The sequence below is a fragment of the Macrosteles quadrilineatus genome, unplaced genomic scaffold (assembly GCF_028750875.1).
Source record: "Macrosteles quadrilineatus isolate MER2022 unplaced genomic scaffold, UCM_ALF_1.0 Scaffold_3__2_contigs__length_128488019, whole genome shotgun sequence".
NCBI lineage: Eukaryota > Metazoa > Arthropoda > Insecta > Hemiptera > Cicadellidae > Macrosteles > Macrosteles quadrilineatus.
Window position 1 is genome coordinate 82,479,012 of NW_026542596.1, and position 20,115 is coordinate 82,499,126.

General features: G+C 36.0%; 1 protein-coding gene across 1 annotated transcript in view; it reads left to right on the top strand.

The window, feature by feature from the left end:
• Positions 1-20,115, top strand: part of LOC128988925 (uncharacterized) — a 73,508-nt gene that overhangs the window by 22,067 nt on the left and 31,326 nt on the right. The window contains exons 10-18 of the mRNA XM_054410708.1: positions 181-456; positions 1,070-1,370; positions 2,640-2,809; positions 11,025-11,213; positions 12,228-12,331; positions 13,591-13,791; positions 14,322-14,459; positions 15,412-15,581; positions 16,549-16,833. Coding sequence (XP_054266683.1) covers positions 181-456; positions 1,070-1,370; positions 2,640-2,809; positions 11,025-11,213; positions 12,228-12,331; positions 13,591-13,791; positions 14,322-14,459; positions 15,412-15,581; positions 16,549-16,833 — 1,834 coding nt within the window. The remainder of the gene's footprint in view (positions 1-180; positions 457-1,069; positions 1,371-2,639; positions 2,810-11,024; positions 11,214-12,227; positions 12,332-13,590; positions 13,792-14,321; positions 14,460-15,411; positions 15,582-16,548; positions 16,834-20,115) is intronic.

Consider the following 20,115-nt stretch of genomic DNA (forward strand, 5'->3'; position numbering starts at 1 on the left):
CTTCCAAATATGGTTCTTCAGGGTGCCTTGACTCTTTATTTCAGAAACTGTTAAAAACTGACTTCTGTGATGTTAATTTAGATTGTGTTGTATTTTTGGTGGGGAAAATTTAACAGATATTTTTATAAACATAAATATTTATTTATATGAACAAACAGAAATCTAAACTGATGATTCCAGAATGTTGCCCTTGAGCAACAGCTGATGATGGCGTGGAGTCTAGGAGTGGGGGGAGAACAGGGAACACTGAAGACTCCTACAGAGACAGAGTATTACCTTCCTCTGGTAGATCTGCTGCTCTCCTACTCCCAGGTGTTCCCTGTGTACCTACCCCCAGTGTTTGTCACCCAGCTGCAGACGACAACACTGGACACCATCAACCCTCTGACTAAACAGCTGTTTGACGTCAAAGTCATTAAGTTTATCACTACCTTTAGAAATGTGCAACCGTCTCAGGTAGGCCTGCGCTTTAGTGCTCTGGTGTTGTTAATTATTGTGAAGCTAAGACGTTGATGTTATTTTACAATTTATGTGATGTAAGGCTAAGTTTTAAGCTTCTAAACATCTTCAGATGTCATAAAACTTGTTTTTGTAAAATAAGTTGTCCTCTTTTAACCCCAGAAATTTGTCATCGACATAGGCCTCAATACATATGTGGCAATGCAAATGAAGGGGTGAGTCGATACCTAAAATTATTCTTCACAAATCATTAGTCTTTTACTTGAAGCAAGTACAGGGCCAAATTGACTTTTCTTCAAGTTTATCTCTTAACTGAACTATACACATATATGATAATGATAAACCATGAATATCAAAGTAATTTCAATCCAAAGAAATTTGATTGAGTGTCAAGCACAATGTTTCTTGTAAGTTATTATCTTTTTTTACGATGAAAATTCATTTACATTTCATTTTTCTCAAGGAGAGAAGAAATAAACATCATTTAATGATAATTGCTTCGGCCATATTTATCAAAGCTGGAAGCTAATCTGTAAAACCAAGCCTTTATAATGTCTCATTTTGTGTTTAAATTCACAATCATTTAACCAAGCAAACACTTTGATTTCAGGAAGAGTTTGGGGAGATGCTGAAGACCTTAGTGCCTCTGTTAGCCTCTCAAGACGAAGCCAAGCTAGTGCTAAAGAGGCTATTGATGCAGTCAGGTTACTTTGAGGGTGTAGAGGCTGAGGTGGATCTGTGGGTGCTGAACTTGTCTCGGTTCCCTGCTGAAGACAATCTGGATTTGCTACTGGCTGTGGTAGATCAGGCAGTCAACAAACCTAAACACTGCATGAAGATGATCAACCAGACTACCATCAGCACTGCAACCTCAGATACCAACGAATTCAACTGGACGGAACTTATTGAAAGTTAGTTTAACAAAATCTTTTGTAAATGTTACTGTGTGTCTTTATTATGAGTTACATATTTTTCCTACTGCGTGGTAATGGTCACAATGCCACATCTGAAAACACTATGCAAAATAGCTCATTTCCGCTTTATTCATTCCCGCTTTATTCATTCCCGCTCTCTAAATCTGTTTATTTCACTAATGGTGTTTCTATAAAACATTAACATCTGGTAAGCAAATAGAACCCTTTCTAAACCATTGTGTTGAGGTTAAAAAAACAAATAATTTAGTATATAGAAGCATTGTTGTATGCCTGACAGTTACGGAGAATATTCCAAAAATGTGAAAATTAAAACTTTTATGATACAGTTGAACCTCGTTTGTACGAACCTCGATTAAACGAATTCCTCGATAAGACGAATTTTTTTTTATCCCCTTGACACTTTCATATAGGTCAATGTTAAAAACACCTCTATACAACGTTGTAATTAAGTTAAAAGCCTCCATAAGACGAATTTGTTTGTGACATAGGCTAGGACTGATTAACCTCTATACAACGAATATTCTTAGTACAAAACCTCTACAAGACAAACGTGACCTCTATAAGACAAATTTATCATAATCTTAACCTCCATAGTACGTAGTTTTCAAAACAAACAGAAGCTTGTCTCAACATGAAACCCCCACCCATCCCTCCTCTTTCCTCAGTCATTGTTTGGAGAAACCTTGGAGCGAGGTTCTCTATAAGAAGAATAACAGCAGCATTAAACCTCGATAAAACGACCCTCTTTATTAAGAATACCTCTATAGTACGAATTTTTCCCGTACCCCTTGAAATTCGTCTTATAGAGGTTCAACTGTATTCTAATGGAGTAAAGGAAAACTGTTGTAGTTTGCTTGTTTATGGATATAGGTACTTAAATCAAATTTGGCAATTTTGTTTATTCACTATTAAGACTAAGTTATTAACATTTCAATAACACCTTCTACCTTCCCTTTAGCAGCAAACCTAATTACTCATTCAAATTCAAGTTATTTATACAGGAAATAAATATGACAATTTTAAGAAAATATTTCAGTAGAAATCCAACGAGGAAATTCACTTAGTCTGCAGGTTTTCTGCGATAGGGGTATTTTATTTTCTGGTTTAGTTTTCCAAGTCACTAGGACCAGATATTTATAAAAAAAACAAAAGTTACAGTTATTCCTCAAAAGCGTCCTCGCTTAATATTTTGCATGTTGTTTATGCTGAATATCTTGTTAAATAATTATTTTTCCTTTGTTCCAGTGACCAAAAATCCTCTGAAAACATTGACACCGACACAAAGAATGCTTCCTGGAACAAGATTAAGTATCTTAGTACCTGCTCTGGTCAGAGTTGTTAATCAAAAATCAGAAACAATTTCGGGAAGTTCTAAATTTGTTACTCATCTTTTAAGTGATATCCTTTTTAGCCAGGTAAATAATGTAATCATTTAACCTATAGGCCTACCGTTATTTTATAGTAAGATATGTCTTACATTATGATGCTACATTTCCAAATTTCCTTGATTCAGTGAAATTAAATGATAATTTTGATGATTGGAAAATGTAAAGCATGAAGCTATGAAACAAGTATTTTTCATATAGTTCATTCATGTATACAAGAACTTTTTTACCAAGTCAAACTGGTTGTACGACTTATTGTGAGCTATAGCAACCCAGGGTGTCTACCAACCGGGAAATCCGGTAAAACCGGGAATTGTACTTAATTTTTTACTGGCCATGAAATGTACGGGAATTGTCCTTAAATGCCAGACTATGTCCTTAAATTTTTAATGGGCCATAATTTTATTGGTCGCTAGTTGGTTAGGAGCACATAAAAGGTTTATCAGATGTTTGTTTACATTTTCATTATTTATTACTAGAGTAATTATGCAATAAAAATCCCATTAGCAATCTCAAACCATTAATATTTTATCACGACAATCAAGTGTCAAGTCAAGTACTTCCAAGAACTGTTGACTCAGTTAGCTAGCTCATAAAAGTTGTATCACTTTTATTCCTCTACAACTTCTTTTTTTATTACTAGGGCTTATTATGAGATTATATTATGAGGAATTATTATGAGATCCCAAACCTATTTTATCGTGAAAATAATAGCTTTATAATGGCTGTTAAATTTCACTTCTTACTTGTACTTTCGGCTTGAAGATTCAATTTGCCGCGGCCATTGCCTAGTGCTATAAAACTGTTTATGGTTTCATATTAAACATGTAAATAATCTACAGTCTTTTTTTTGTAAGTTAACCCCTTTTTTATGGATATTTTATACAATACAATACAATACAATACAATATTCTTTATTGTTAATTCGTCAAGAATTACAATAGTGTCAATACAATAGTGAATTGTACATGTTAATTTTCATAAAATTCTTTTATTGAGTAGAAGGGTCTTGCGATTAGCCACTTCTTCAACTCCTGGTGTAGCTTGTTGCCAGTCAGGTCTCTCAGGTAGTCAGGTAGATGGTTCCTCAGCTTGCAGCCGGTGTAGGAAGGTTTTTTCTCCCAAAGAGTTGTTCGGTGAACAGGTAGTGCAAATTTGGAGCCATGACGGGTGTTGTAGTGGTGCAGGTCTTGGTTTCTTGGGGGGTTTATTTCATTCACATACTTTATAGATTCAAGTATGTAGAGAGACACCACTGTGAGGATTCCTAGGTTTGCAAATGCTAGTCTGCAAGTCTGTGGTGGGACAAGGTTGGCGAGGGCTCTTATGGCTTTCTTTTGAAGGACAAGAATTCGATTCATATTTTTTGTTGAAGTTCCTCCCCACACTGTCAAGCCATATCTAAGATGCGACTCTACCAGTGCGAAGTAAGCTGTTTTGGCCACGGAGAGTCCGCCTATGTAGTTTATTCTTCTGACGACATATATTCCAGTACTGATTTTTTTGCTTAAGTGGTTGATGTGCTCTTTCCATGTTAGTTTGTTATCAAGGATAACACCGAGAAATTTTGTGTGGTTTTCTATTGTTACATCCTCTAATTGAGGGACTACGTCTTTTTTCTTACTGAAATTCAGAGATGTGGTTTTTGTGGGGTTTATTGCTAAGTCATTGTTCTTTGAGTAGAGGATAGCTTTATTTAGGATCGATTTTGAATTAAGGTAAAGGTTTTGGGCTGTGTTGTCCTTGATCAAAATGGTTGTGTCATCTGCATACATGATTGCAACAGCATTTTCACTCTCAATTTGTTTGGGGAAGTCATTAGTCAATAAGATGAATAGAATCGGGCCTAATACAGAGCCTTGTGGAACTCCTCTCGTCTACTTGCTTTTTGAAGATTTGAAACTTTCTGTGACTTCATTTGATGAGTTTTTCAGTTCCACAACTTGTGAACGTCCCGTTAGGTAGCTTTTGAACCATTCTAGCGCAGAGTTTCTTATACCGAGTCTTTCGAGTTTCTTGCATATCAGGTCGTGGCCCAGGCAGTCAAAAGCTTTACTGTAATCAAGGAAGATGGCGGAAATGTATTGTTCGTTTTCTATCTGGTCTAGGACGTACTCAATTAGTGCTGTTATAGCTGAGGATGTAGATTTATTCTTCCGAAAGCCATGTTGGCTGTCAGTTAAGAGTTTGTTATGATTAAGATGTGCCATTAATCTAGCCAGAGCAATTTTTTCTATGATTTTAGAGAAACTGGAGATGAGAGAGATGGGCCTGTAGTTTTGAGCATTTTCAGTTGGTCCTTTTTTATGTTTGGGGTATATTTTACTGACTTTTATGGCGGATGGGAATTTGCCTTCTTTAAATGATTTATTTATAAGATAAACCAGAGGAGAGATGAGTTCTTGAGAGCAGTGCTTTATCATCTTAGAGGAAAACTCATCCATTCCACTTGATGTTTTGGCTTTTAGGGAGTTTATTATCGTTTTAACTTCTTTATAGGATGTTGAAGTTAGGGTAAGGTGTATTGGGCAGACTGGTTCCTCTCCATTCAGCACTGTTTCAGGGTCTATAACGATTGCTCTGTTTTGGTCAAGGGTATTTTCTGCTATATTTGAGAAGAATGTGTTGAAGTGTTCAGCCATTTCTTTTGTGTCGTTTGTGAGTTTGCCATTTATTTCTAATTCTGTAAGGGTTTTCTCTTCACATTTTCCTTTTCTTTCCTTGTTTATAACTTGCCATAGTGCTTTTGGTTTGTTGTCAGCTTGTTCTATGAAGCTAGCTGTTGAGGACATTTTTAGGTTTCTTAGTTTCATGTCGTATATCCTTTTTCTATTAATCATTTCTAATTTGTCTTCATTTCTGTTTGTTAACTCAAATTTTTGCAGAGCTTTCAAAAAGTTCTCTTTAAGGTATTTTGCTTCAGGATCGTAGTACTTCATATGTTTTTTGTTTGTACTAATTTTAGTTTTCTTTAATGGGCATGTATAATCCAGTGCTGTTTGAAGAATATTATGAAATTGGTTGTAGGAGGTTTCAAGATTCGGTGAAGAGTAAACATGTTCCCAATTTTGTAGATGGAGGTGAGCCTTTAGATTGTTTAGGTTTGTGTTGTTTAGGCTTCTTTTCATTACAAATCTTTGGGAAGTGTCTTCTTGGTGTGTTTTCAGCAGGCATAGCTGCGCAGTGTGGTCAGATAGACCAGTATGCACAACTTGTCCAGTAATATACGCACATGGTATGTTTGAGCATATACAGTCTATTGAAGTGGCTGTGTCATGGGTTATTCTGGTGGCCTCTAGAGGAAATCTCCAGATGTTTTGTGTGGTTAACTCTTCTTCCAGCATGGTGTTTTTGGAATCTTGGGTGAGCCTGTCGATATTTATGTCACCGATGAGTATGAGGTTTTTCTTGTGTACTTCTTGTAGTTCTAGCGTGTCTGATAGGAGGTCAAGGGCAATTCTTGCATTTTCGATTGGTGGTCTATAGATTCCCAGAATGTAGATATCCTTTTTCTTTGTTGTCTGCATGCGAATCATTGCTGCTTCGAAAATTAACTCCTGGCATGTGTTTGATATGTTAATAGCTGATACTGTATCAGCAAGGGATTCCTTGGAATATATTGCAACACCTCCAAGTTTATGTTCTTCTCTACTAAAGTGGGTAATTAAAGAGTAGCCGGGAATTTTTGTAGCTTCTAGCTCTGTTTTTTTTCAGTCCGTGTTCAGTCAAGACTAGAATGCTTGGTTTTGTGTCATTGAGAATATGGTGTAGTCTGTTCGTCTTTGTAGCAAGTCCTCTGATATTTTGGTGCATTATTGCTACACAAGAATTATTTGGAGATTTGCAGATTTTTCTTTTGCTTTTTTCAGGCTGTTTGTTTCTAAAAAAGGGGTTATAGTATGGGACACTGTAGAGTGATTGGATTGTTGACTTGAGTTGGGTTCCTGCAGCTGCTCATGTTTCTGTTCTCCTTGAGAAGAGAGGCAGTCCATCTCGGTCATGTTTAGTCGCTTGGTGTGTGACAGAATATTCTTTTTATATAGGTCTATATTTTTCCAAAAGAAGTCTTCAATGGTCTCTCCCGGCTTCAGAAGCTTGGCGGTGATCGGGGGTTTCCCTGTGTTCTTTGGTTTAGTTGATTTGTTTGGGGGAGATATAGTGCCCTTGAAAGTAGAGCAAACTCCTTTTGGGATTTTGATGGCCTTGGGTTCTTTAATATTTTGATTTAGTGTTTGTTGTGGTTGACTTTGGTGTTCTGGTGCTTCATTCCTCAACTTGCTTTTTGCTATTTGCAAGGAAACACTGAAATGGGTTTTCTTAGTAGTTGAAAATTTGTTTTTATTATATGAAACTCGTCTTGGTGTGTTAATTGGCTTGCAAGGAGTCTCCTTTTTCTCAGTTATTAGGTGCTGGGAATCTTCTACTGTTATTTTATCTTCTAATTTCTTCATTTTTGACTCCATATTATTCTGTTTTTCTTTTAGGGCCTTTAGTTCAAGTAGAATTAGTGTTTCTGTGTTTGATGCTTCTGGCTTTTTGTTGTCTGAAACTGTGGATTTGTTTGTGAGGTCCTTCGCCTCTGTAGTGGTTGTCTGTGTGCTTGTCTCTCTGAATGATTTTGTAGATTCTTCTCCGGTGTTTATTCTGCTGCATGTATTTTTTTGCCTAAGGCATTTAATTTCATTCTCCATGTCCTTTATTTTTGTGATGAAGCTATTAAAAGTTTCTTCCCTGTCTTTGTCATAATCTTCAAATGTTTTTGTGAGAGTGTTTCTTAGGCTTACTTCCTTTTCCAATTGGTGTTCTAGTTCAGTTATTGTTTCGATTAGGTTGTTGTTTCTAATTAGAATAGTATTTTTCTCGTCTTCTAGTTGTTCAATTTGAGCGTGGTAGCTCATGATGTCGATGGTTTGTATGTTTGTTAGTTTCTGGGCCAGACTCGAGTTTTGTTGAGTCAGGTTGAGTACTTCTTCTCTTAGTTTGCTATTTTGTGCTAGAAGTGCGTTTCCAACTTCTGCTGCAAGTGTTAGAGAAGTTTCTAAATCGGGATCTTCTGAGTTTTCTAGTTCTAGAATTTTGTTTTCAACCTCACCCATTTTGTTACCCTGACTTTCAGAGGATATTTGATTTGGGGGTGTGGGAGTTTGGTCTTCTTTTAGTTGTAACGCTGGCTTTCCAGAGGTGAGGGAAAAATCACTACAATTGTTACACCTCCATAGGGAAATGTCTTCTTTAGAAAGGTTTTTTAATTGTTTTTCTGTGATATTGACACACCCACCATGAAACCAGGAGTTGCAGGGACCAGTACATTTTATACTGGAATATTTTACACCGATGTTGCATTCACCACACGGATATTTTGAAACTTTTGTTTTGTTCTTTGACATAGTTCAGGTGTAAAATTGTATCAGTTTTGAAAAGTTTGGCTGGTTCTTTATGTCAGGGGTCTTGAAGTTCAGGTGTAAAATTGTATCAGTTTTGAAAAGTTTGGCTGGTTCTTTATGTCAGGAATCTTGAGGTTTAGGTTAAAAATTCTAACAGTTTTGAAAAGTTTGGCTGGTTCTTTATGTCAGAAATCTTGAGGTTCAGGTTAAAAATTATATCAGTTTTGAAAAGTTTGGCTGGTTCTTTATGTCAGGAATCTTGAGGTTTGGGTTAAAAATTGTATCAGTTTTGAAAAGTTTGGCTGGTTCTTTATGTCAGAAATCTTGAGGTTCAGGTTAAAAATTATATCAGTTTTGAAAAGTTTGGCTGGTTCTTTATGTCAGGAATCTTGAGGTTCAGGTTAAAAATTATATCAGTTTTGAAAAGTTTGGCTGGTTCTTTATGTCAGGAATCTTGAGGTTCAGGTTAAAAATTATATCAGTTTTGAAAAGTTTGGCTGGTTCTTTATGTCAGGATTAGAACTATTTAAATAAATAAATAAATTTATTTCTGTTGTCAAAAATTTGTGTAGATTTATGAAGAATACAGTGTTGCACTGTATTACTGGTTGGTAGTAGGTTGTAGACACTGTTAGAAGTGGCAGTGTCTGTGGTCAGTTTGCTGAGCGTCCAGTCAGCAACTCTCAGTTCAAACACTCCCAGGCAGCAGGTGTCGTGTTGGAAGTGATGAATGTGTAAAGCTGTGAGTTGGCTGTGACGTCACTGCTTGGTTGTCAGTTTGATATATTTGCAGAGTTTAATTAAAAGAATTTGGGCACTTGTATGTAAAATTGAAACTTTTAAACTATGCAATGTTTACAAGATAACCATCTGCTCTATGAATTTTTGAGGTAAATGTTATTTTTGGTGTTAAACTTGTATTAATAACTTACAGTCATGTTCAGTTAGTCATATTGGCTTTTCATGAGATTTTCTTGAGGGTCACTTAAAATCTTGATTGTCTTAAAATCTTGATGAGTTGTTGTTTGTATGTGTGTTGTTTAATTAGTAATTTTGTTGTTTTTTACCACTAAACTACACTTTAGATATGGGAGCACTTTGCAGGTGATGCTAGATGTCCGCCATCTTGGTTTTTTTTTTTTTTTTTTTTATCTTTCAATTGACAAAACCACAAGCATTGTTGTTTGCATTAATGTTTTATCACTATGTAGGCCTGCTTGGTTTCAAATTATGTCATTGCATTTTCTGTATCTTTGTCTTATATTGTTGGCTATTCAGGTTTCAATGTTTTTTGTTTCCCATATATTTATTTATTGAGTTGTATGCTTTAAGCAATCTAAATCTTATGAACTAGAATGATGATAGTGACTTTGCTGCTATTATAACCTCATTGTTTGTTACCCAGTTTATATAGGCCCTCCTATATAATTAGGCCTAGGCCTGGGTATTTTGATTCTTGAAATAGCTGTAAAATATATTAAGAAAATGTAATTGAGCCTAGATAAACAACTAATGATAGCTATGTGTCAATATTAACTTTGCAAATGAAAATGCAATACTCTTAGTCTGTGCTTATTGCTTATTGGTAGCCGCTTACAATACCTTGATTTTGTACTAAGAACTGAGTAACAATATGCATTAAAGATTTTTTTTTTAATTAGTCGAGAGCCTAACGTTGTGCCAGGGCGAATCATGCCAAATTAATACGCCTGGATCGTATAAGCTATGTTATGAAGTTTATGTGACCGATGGAAATATTTGTCGCGATCGCAGGAGACAATGATTGCGTTTCTCTGTTACACTATAAAAGCTTTACCTAAGTATAGGTAGGCCTATGCTTGTTTACTTTCAATAAATTTCTATTTTGAAATTTTTAACTCTTAGGCTATCTATTATTATTTACTTTTCTCTCTGGTACAACTGCAGTTAATAACAAGATTAATACAGTTTGAAAAATCAGGAAAATTATTCGGTAGGCCTAATGACACCGACAAAGGTTACGGCAAAGTGTCCTTAAATGTACGGGAATTGTCCATGAATTTTTTATCCAGAATGTAGTAGACACCCTGCAACCGTTGAAGCCATTCCACACTGCACGTGGCATGCGTAGCTGGATGTACGCTAGGTACCTATCAAAATATCGCTTCCCTGCTTATCATATGAGACAATTCACACACAAGGCCACAGCCACGATCTACGCCCGCTAACTGGCCACGCGTGGCTACTGTTTGCTCCTTGAGCGATCCTTTTAAAAGTGGTGGACACATTTTGAGCCTGCGCATGCGCAGAGTGTTCATTCTAAAATCAGTGAAAAATTTGTCATTTTCGGGCTTGAGATCACGCATCAAATGATTAAATTCTCGACAACGCTATCTTTATCTGTTGATTGGATGTAGGCCTACTCACTCATGTCTTTTGTCAAACTATATAATAATACTAGATTATAATCACTACTGCTGCTGCTGGTGCTGTTTGTAAGCCAATGTAAGCCGCACAAAAATTCTGAGCTGACATCCTAACTACTGAATTTTGGAATACTGACGGTAATAACGATGATAAATTGGCAGGTACAGCATCCACGGCTTGTGAATTGGCGCGTAGCAAGCGTGGCCGGTGTGACGTACATCCAGCCGTGCACGCCATGTGCAGTGTGTAAAGGCCTTTAGGGCCCATCAACTATGTCAGCAACAAAATATAAGGTACAAAATAGAATTTTAAACATCAACAGATTCTGTGACTGGCTCGCACAATGTTCTTTTTAAATGAAAAATTGGCAACAGCTGGTCGATATTGATGTGATGTTTACTTCAGTATCCAATAATAAATTATAATACTAATTACTAACCCTTCACTTTTTACAGATTGAAATTGACACATTCTCTCAGCTGATTCAACAGTGTACCTCTACAATGGTGGAACCTATAAATCAATATATTGCCAACCTGAGCACTAATGTTATAAATAAATCACCTTTCAGTAAAAGCACACAAGAATATCTCCTTTTGAAGAATCTTACTTCTTCCAGTTTTTCTGAAGATGATCCTTTAAAGGTTAGTCAAATACTGTAAAAATTGTATTCATTTATCATTCATAGCATCCTGTAATACAAGGCCGCTGCATTGGTATGTGGCAACGTCACATCAGCCTATTGCTATGGTAATAACCGTACCTGTAAAACAAAGGTTTAATCACAAACGTGTAAACATAAATATTGCGCAGACGCCCAATTGTGAATTAATGCAACAACTGTTTTAGTAGGCCGGAACTGCGGCTTTGCCACTTTTGTCTCATCGTGGCCTTGTATTACAGTAGGCCATGGTAACATAATTCATCATTAGGTATCATTAAGTATCCTATACATAAAAAGAAACACTGTGGCATAGAAACATAATTATTATATTTTGTGAGAACATATTAACGATAACAATAACATATTTGCTCGGGAAACAAACTATTTATTTTTTCCTATAGTCACCTGACAAAGTGGGCTTCCTTGCACTGATTAGTGATTATAGTACATAAAGCTGCTAATTGTTGCATTTACTTTGCTGCACACTTTTTACTTTGTAGCAATCAGTATTCTAACAAAACAACACAAAGTAGCGTGCTTTTATTATGCACGTAATTCGTGTACGCCTGGAAATAGGTTGGTAACACTTAAATATATTATGACTAGGATCAGCTGGTGCAACGTTTCCAATTTTGTTCAATGTTTGGATTTAACCTAACCAAAAAACGTGTTGTACAGTGTTTGAAGGACTAATTATTTATATGATTTATAGTAACTGTAGAAAAAATATAATGTGTTACACGAGTGCAAAACTACGTACACAAATAACTATTTCTATGATATTTATTTTTTGAGATTGTTTTTTGTTATGTAGCAAAAATTTATTTGTATCAGAAAACATTTTCGAGTTAAAAAGTAAACATGGATGGGTGACGAAACTGACGATATTGGACGTCCTTTGTGCTCCTTTTTCATCGCAGCTGACTTCCCAACTTGGTCCACAATGTTAATTTATTGTTGTCGTGTTTGTTGTAATTGCTGTTTATTGTTCCAGGTAGTAGGCCAGATAGATGGTGTAATAGCCTTGATGTTGGTGAGATTAACTGTATTCTACGCTGCTCGTGTGGGCGATGGAAACTTAGTTGATAGATGTACAAGGTAACTAATATGGGGAAACTCTGATCAGTCTATTCTTATTTGTGTCTCATTGGAAAGGAAAGAGTAAATTGTATTTTAGCTATGAAATTTGTGATAAATTTTAGTTAACATTGCTACATGTACGTAAAACATTGCATTTGTTGTTAACAAAAAGGTCAATCATTCGATTATGCCTACAATGAATATAACAGAAAAATATTTTTAAACGCTCTTAACTCTGAACTGCAACATTTTGTTACAAACCAGTGTAAAAAACAGTTTTGCTTGGGGGAAGTGATAAATAAATTGAACCAATGCTTTGAAGTATTAGTCTATGAAAATATCTTGTATATTTGTTGAACTGTGAGAGTATAGTTTTTTTTGTACTTTTTACATAGCACTAAGACCAAATTATGAAAAAAAATTGTTTAAACGAAAAAAGTTGCTCAACAATGATCATTATTTATATCTTATGTAAAATCTATAAGCAGATGATCCATGATTCCTCTTCAGTAAAATCTTGTTACTTGACTGTTAAATAGTGTAGGAAAATCTTGAATTAAATTGTTTTATGAAAATTGTAATTATCTGAAAAGAATTTTACCTACAATTTCCTGACAAAGCCGGTTTTCTTGCACTGATTATAACACGCAAATTAGATGATTCCTGCATTTACTTACTTTCTCGCACTCCAGTATTTTATCCAAACAACAGAAAATAGTTTGCATGTATTAGGCTATGCACATAATACTACCCTTGAAACAAGTTGGCAACACTAACTAAATCGATCAGCTGTTGCAGTGTTTATTTGTTGTTCAACACTTTGGACTTAACCTATTACAGTATTTCATTAAAATTTGTATTTGTTAACTTGTGAAACAATTTAATTTAGGTTTGAATTTGTTAATTTGTGAAACTAAATAATAAAAAGTCCATTTGTTTATACAACTTATAAATACCACCCAATATTTATATGTTTTATAGTAACTGTAGGAAAAGTATAATGTGTAACACGAGCGCAAAGTGTCTTTGCTGCACTCGAGAAACTTTCCTCTCATAACATTTGTCTCAAGTGCAGCAAAGTGCCACTTTGCGCACTAGTTACACAAATACCTTTTGTGATCTGGATCAATTGTTTGTGATGGTAGAAATAGTTTTTAATGTTAACTAACAGTACCCATAAGAGTATTAGTTTTAATTTTCATGTGGGTTCTTTTACATTAAAGTACTTGCCAAACTAATCTTCTAGCTTAGTTAAATTTCAAAACATGTGTGTCCAGGGTACTGAAGGCTCTGATGTGCCAGTTAGTAAATGACAGCACTTTGAGAGCTTCTGCACTGGAGGAGGTGTTTCTGCACCCGCTAGTGTTGCAGGGATTCAAGCCTCATCAAACCTCGGCCAATCTCACTCCTCTAGTGCTTAGTCTGGTGGACCATGTTGGCTCCTCAGACCACACCATGCTAAAACCCTACAGGCAGAGGTAAGGATTAATTTTAATTGTAACTATAAGAATTTAAATGAATCTCATAATGTAATTTTGTTTGTTCAACATTTAGAACCAAACACCCTGTGGTAGTTATTACTATTAGTACAAACCCCTTCAAAATCAGTAGATGTACTAATCTCTGACTTAAATACGTAGATGTTTGCACTTTTTTCCTAGTAAAAAAAACCATCTCAACATGTTATTTACGTTTTTCTGAGTGTTGGATCACATTGACTAGTATTGTAAACCTAGTGAGGAAATGCTCCTGTCATTGGATGAATAAATTTATTTGAATTTTCACTTTTCAGTGTCTAATATAGCAATATACATATTTTACCTGAAAGAAAAAAAAAGATTGATTACTGGGATGTCAATAAATTAATCTGACTGCTTCGTTTAAATAAACAAGATACAGTGTAAACTAACTAAGCTTTATTGATTACAATCTGTTTCTGTAATGGTTTATTTAATTATCATTATAAGTCAGGCTTAGGTGCCGTAACATGACTGTCATTTTGTTGCAGGTTTTTAGACAGCACATTGAAGCTATTAAGGAAAAACAAGAAAGACAAAAGTCCTCACATTGCAAAAACATTCTCAAGACTGATATCAGGAGAAGAGGTTGTTGCTATCTTAACTGCAATCGTAGAATCAAACACTGAGTAAGTTTTGTTTTTGTCATTTCATTACCTATACCGTATGGTCAAAAGTGACTTGTCTTATGGCCCTAGTACACTCTCGCTGAGGCAAGGCAAGCAAGTGCGAGTGGGAGAGTGTACTCAGTGCGCTCGGCTTCTTTCGCTATGACTCGGGTTGCCTCTCCTCGCCTAGTCTTGGGCTCACCTGCGCTCCGTCTGGAGTTGGTTTTTGACACAATTCAGAGGACCCGAGACTGCACTAGTGCCAAGCGCATAAAGCACTTCCATTTCAAATGCAAGACAAAGCGAGAGTGTACATGGTTACGTCGCATGCGATCTATGCCGAGCTCTCGCCCAAATTACTTTGCGAGCGCGTCGGAGAGCACCTAGGCGATAGTGTACTGGTAGCATTAAAGGATATACTTTCGACAAACCAGTAGTAATTAAGAAAGTAAAGTAGAACTTGTGGAATCGGTTCCCATATAGACTAAAGAAAAGTGATATAGAACGGTGACCCTGTTGTACCTGAGCTACTCTTTTTGTAAGTGGGTTATACGGGCTTGCCTACGGAGAACCATCTTTAAAATTCCTGATTGTTTTTTAAACTTTTACATATTCTTTTATTATTTTGTTAGGATGTTAAGCTTATCTGCAATGGGGAGAGTCCAACCTGGCATGTAGGAAATACAAAAGTTAGAACATTTCACTGTCACTGAAAGCATTTTCAACCAAGTTTGAGCTGGGAAGAGACTTGTCTTCAGAATATTAACAGTCTTTGCTGTCAGTTGCTGTGTAATATTCTAATTTGTGTTTATCATAAAAATATTTTTTCTAGAAGGTTATATTCCCTATTCAAGTAAACTATCCAAACAAAATACCTTCAAACGTAGGTCCCTGTGCTCTGTGTTACATCCATATTGTTAAATTAGTATCTTTAAAATGAGAACAGAAGGAATACCGTGTTATGTTGTTTCAGGCTTGACCAATGGCTAGACTTGACAGAAAGTCTGTTAGAAGCAGCTGTCACTCTACGTTGTGCTCTGCCTCCAGAAGTGATCACCGTAATGTCCAGGTGTGATAGTCTACAGGAAGCTCTTGCCTCATACCTAACTGTCTTTACACACCTCATGGACTATTTAGATATGGGTAAACAACTTTGATACAGATTATTTTGCCTCTATTAGAAAATCCACCTGTATGATAGTTCAAAGCAAATTACTCTGAAGTTTAATTAAAGATATATATTACTAGCAGAGTACCCGTCCTTTGTACGGGGTTAGCATATAAGTATAAAATGCTTATTACAGTACAGTTATGGGAGAGGACACGCTGCACCCTGTTGGTAAACCTATTAACTTTTTAATGCTATTGAACATCACAAAATCAAATTGTTCAGTTGAACCAGCTGTTAAGATTCTTTAATTCCATTTAAATATAAGTTCTCATAAGATTAACATGGGGAACTACAGAGCCACTGGGGCGGAGCCCGAAAGGATTTTTGAGATAAGAATATGCCTAGGCTAAATGTTAATCGGGAATGTGAGCTATCATCATGCCAAATTCCAGCCCAATCCGTCCAGTAGTTTGTGCGTGATTGAGCAACACACAAACTCACAAACTTTCAGATTTATAATATTAGTAGGATAGTAAGATAAGATTATGGAAAAAAATAATTTGTCAGATTTAAAATTGTATTAAATATTTTAAAAAGTTATTGCAGTATCCGGTAAGCTAAGCACTAAAATTAATCTAGCCTACTAACATTCACTAATGTCAATTCAGAAATTGTGGTCTTAAAAATATTATTTCTTCTTGTGTCGTATTTTGCATTTATTTCAATGCCCTTAAATTTGTCCTGTACATACAAAATGTAAATGATATAGATACATTAAAATTGGTTGCTAAATTAGTATGTGGTGATTCTGTGTAACTTGAGTTCATGTTAAGTGGAAAACAATTTTGTAATCTAAGACACATATACTTTTACAATCCAGGTTTGTGGATTACAATCTCAGAAGGGATAGTACTCTATTATGTTTCAAATTCCATTCACAGAATCTGGTTACTTTTACATTTAATTCTTGAATTTTTATAAACTTTTTTCAACATCCAGATCATTTGACGAGCAAACAAGAGCAGTTGAACAAACTGTGCTGCCTGAGGTTGAAGTTTGACTTGGAAGGAGTTTTATTGAAGAAGCTTCTGAAGAACAACAAGAAGAATCCGCAGGTGTTGTTTGCGTCATTGGCTTCGAGTGACTCCTCTTCAGCCTCAATGTTCCTCAAACACTCGTCTCAGATGGTGAGAGGTATGGTGGATGCTCTCAGCGCAGACGACAAACCCTCCTGGCTCACAGAACACGCTGATGTTATCGGGACTTACCTCAGTCAGTTGCCAGGTATGATTGTTTAAGTTGCCTGAATCATAGTGAGTTGAGTAGTTAAGTAGATTTAGATCAAGGTAAGATTTTTAGTTTTTTGGTTATGTTGTGAATGTTGTGATAAAACTGAGTAGGCCTATTTGTTATCTAAATAAGTTTTAAACAATTCTAAATATTTTAAGATATTAGGACTCAACTGTCCTAATATCTTAAAATTTCTCTTGGTTCGTCGGATTCGTAGCAACGCAGTCGGATCAGATAGCATTCCAATTCGTTTTATAAAAGACATTCTCTTTGCTATACTCCCAACTGTCACATGCATTTTCAACACATCACTAAGGCAAAGTGTTTTCCCTATTTCTTGGAAGTCTGCCCTTATTCGTCCATTAAATAAGATCCCAGCCCCGGCATCTTGCCAGGATTTCAGGCCGATCAGTATATTGCCCGCATTATCAAAAGGCCTTGAAAGAATTGTGCACTGCCAAATGACGGAATTTCTGACTGACAACAACATACTTTGCAGCTTTCAGTCTGGTTTTCGAACGGCACACAGCACAGAAACAGCACTATTACGTGTGACGGACGACATTAGACAAGCAATGGAACGTCGGCAGGGTACAATTCTAACACTATTTGATTTTTCGAAAGCTTTCGACTGCGTAAATCATAATCTTCTTCTGGAAAAGTTAAGGGCCATAGGGTTTTCAAATGGTGTATTGGACTGGCTGGGATCTTATCTGTCAGGCAGGCGGCAATGTGTTGAGGTTGATGACGTACGATCTGACTGGGAGACAGTTACTTGTGGTGTGCCTCAGGGGTCAATCCTTGGCCCTCTACTGTTTGTACTATACATAAATGACCTGAGCTCAGTCCTCACACACTGTAAATACCATATGTATGCCGACGACTTACAGATTTATACGCATTTCTCAGCAAAATATATCAATGACAGTGTTCTAAAAATCAACGAAGACATCGAGAAAATCATTACCTGGACTGAAAAACATGGACTTAGACTAAACCATACAAAAACAAGACCAATAATAATTTGTCATTCACGTTTACGAAACTCAATTGACCTTGACACAGTGAACTCAGTAACTATAAATGGGACAGCTTTACTTTACTATGACAAAGTGAAAAATCTAGGACTTACTATAAACTCGACGCTTACTTGGGGAGATGCAGTATTAGACATACGTAAAAAGGTGTTTGCTTCAATCCACTCACTGAAGAAGTTACAGAATTTTTTACCTTTACACATAAAGTTACACCTAGTAAAATCACTTGTCTTCCCTCACTTCACTTACTGTAACTCTGTGATCAATGACATGACTGTAAATCTCGCTGATGCTCTCCAACGCACTCAGAACTACTGTATAAGATTTGTTTATGATCTGAGACGTAATGAGCGCATCACTCCTTTTTATGTTGATTCTAAATTACTAAAACTATGTGACCTAAGATCAATAAAAATTCTTATGATAACCTATTCAATATTAAAAACAAAATTTCCAAAATATTTTTTAAACGACTTCAAATTTGTAGCTGAAGAAAGTGTAAGAAATTCACGTTCTGCTTCAGTAACTTTGCGTATGCCTCATCATAGAACGGCAGTTTATGACAGAGCGTTTGTTGTTTCTGCTTGTCGCCTTTGGAATGATCTCCCTCTAGCCATAAAAACCCTTGATAGCCGTCCCCGGTTTGTGACAGCACTAAAAAATCTGTTTTCTGGACGTATGGCCATGGTTGGTATGTCCTAGGCGTGCGCTTGGTTGATCACTGACAGGTGTGCGTGTGTGTGTGCTAGTTCTTGCGAGTGTGTGTTGTGTGTGTGCGTGTGCGTGTGTAGGTGTGTGTGTGTGTGTGTGGGTGTTTATGTAAGGTGGTATGTTTTAAAAGTTTATTGTTTCTTTTTACATTAAATATTGTAAATAGATTATAGTATTTTATTTGTATTGTACATTGTTTTGTTTTATTTGTATGTTTAGATTTGTATAAACAGGTTAAGTGTAAGAGTCCCTAAGTGGCCCTAACTTTGCCTGACTAAATAAATCATTTTCATTTCATTTCATTTCATTTCATTTCAATATTTGGAAAAAACAAAAAATCAAAGTGAACATGTCATAATACAATATGTCAACTATCAATTTTAAATTTTTCAAGATAGGGTCGCCACTATGTGCGTATTTCAACCCAAATATGAGTGAAGGATGAGTGGCGCGATCTTGTAGTCTTGTTAGTGACTAAGGCAGACATGTTCCTCAGCCACAGTTATCAGTTAATAGCCCATACAGCCAATGACAACTAAGGGGCCTACAGTTTATAGTGGAATCTGAACCACATTTTTTCCTTGTAATTACCAAATTGGTTTAATTATCAGGGTAGTACTGTGGATAGTCATAGTACTCACTAGTGCAGATGTTAATCCACATCAGGGAGCATCGCATCCACAGTGCATGCCTATAAATGACCACAATTCATGACCTCCTAGTAGCTGGATTACAGGATGTTGCCACCGTCCCAGTCAATTAGTAACTACCTTTTTCATTAAATTTTCAGATAAACATGTATGACTACACAAATTTTAGATTTGCACTTATTTGTATTTTTCTTTCAATTTCTTATGTGGCTTCTAATAACATGCCAGATGCATACTGCCATATAGCACACTTTTTGTCTCTTAGTAAATATTTATTTATTTATTTTAGAATAAATAAGAAAAAGTGTTCCATAAATGTGCATTCAAGAAGTTTTAAGAAAATATATGGGGTTGTTTGCATGATTCAAGGATTGCACAAAGAGTAAGAAACATTTGTTTGAAAACTATGCTAATGAAAGTCTGGAACATTCTGTGACTCAGTGTCAATCTAGTTGTATCCTAGCAGTTCCAAGCTATGCATCCATTACATACAAGAGCCGTCCAGAAAGTAACAGACATTTTGGATTTACACCGCTTTGGCCATCTTAGTATCAAAGCGTTCTACACACTCAGTGTGCATTCAGATACAGGAACGAGCGCATCATATTTCTCGTACATTATCTGCAGTTTAGTGTTAAGCAATTTTTTTGTCGGCCTTCATTCATTACTACTTTGCCATTAAAACCCCAAATATCGTGATAATTTTCAAATGGTTTGTAAATTTTCACAAAGAAATATCTGGTCATGAAGCCCACAAATGGCGGGGACAGTGCAATGACAGTACTCATTTTTAACACTCCATTGCAGGAAAATTACAAAAGATATTATGCATATGCTTCATGCTTGATGCTTCTATGGTTAGGTGTGTACTGAGTGTA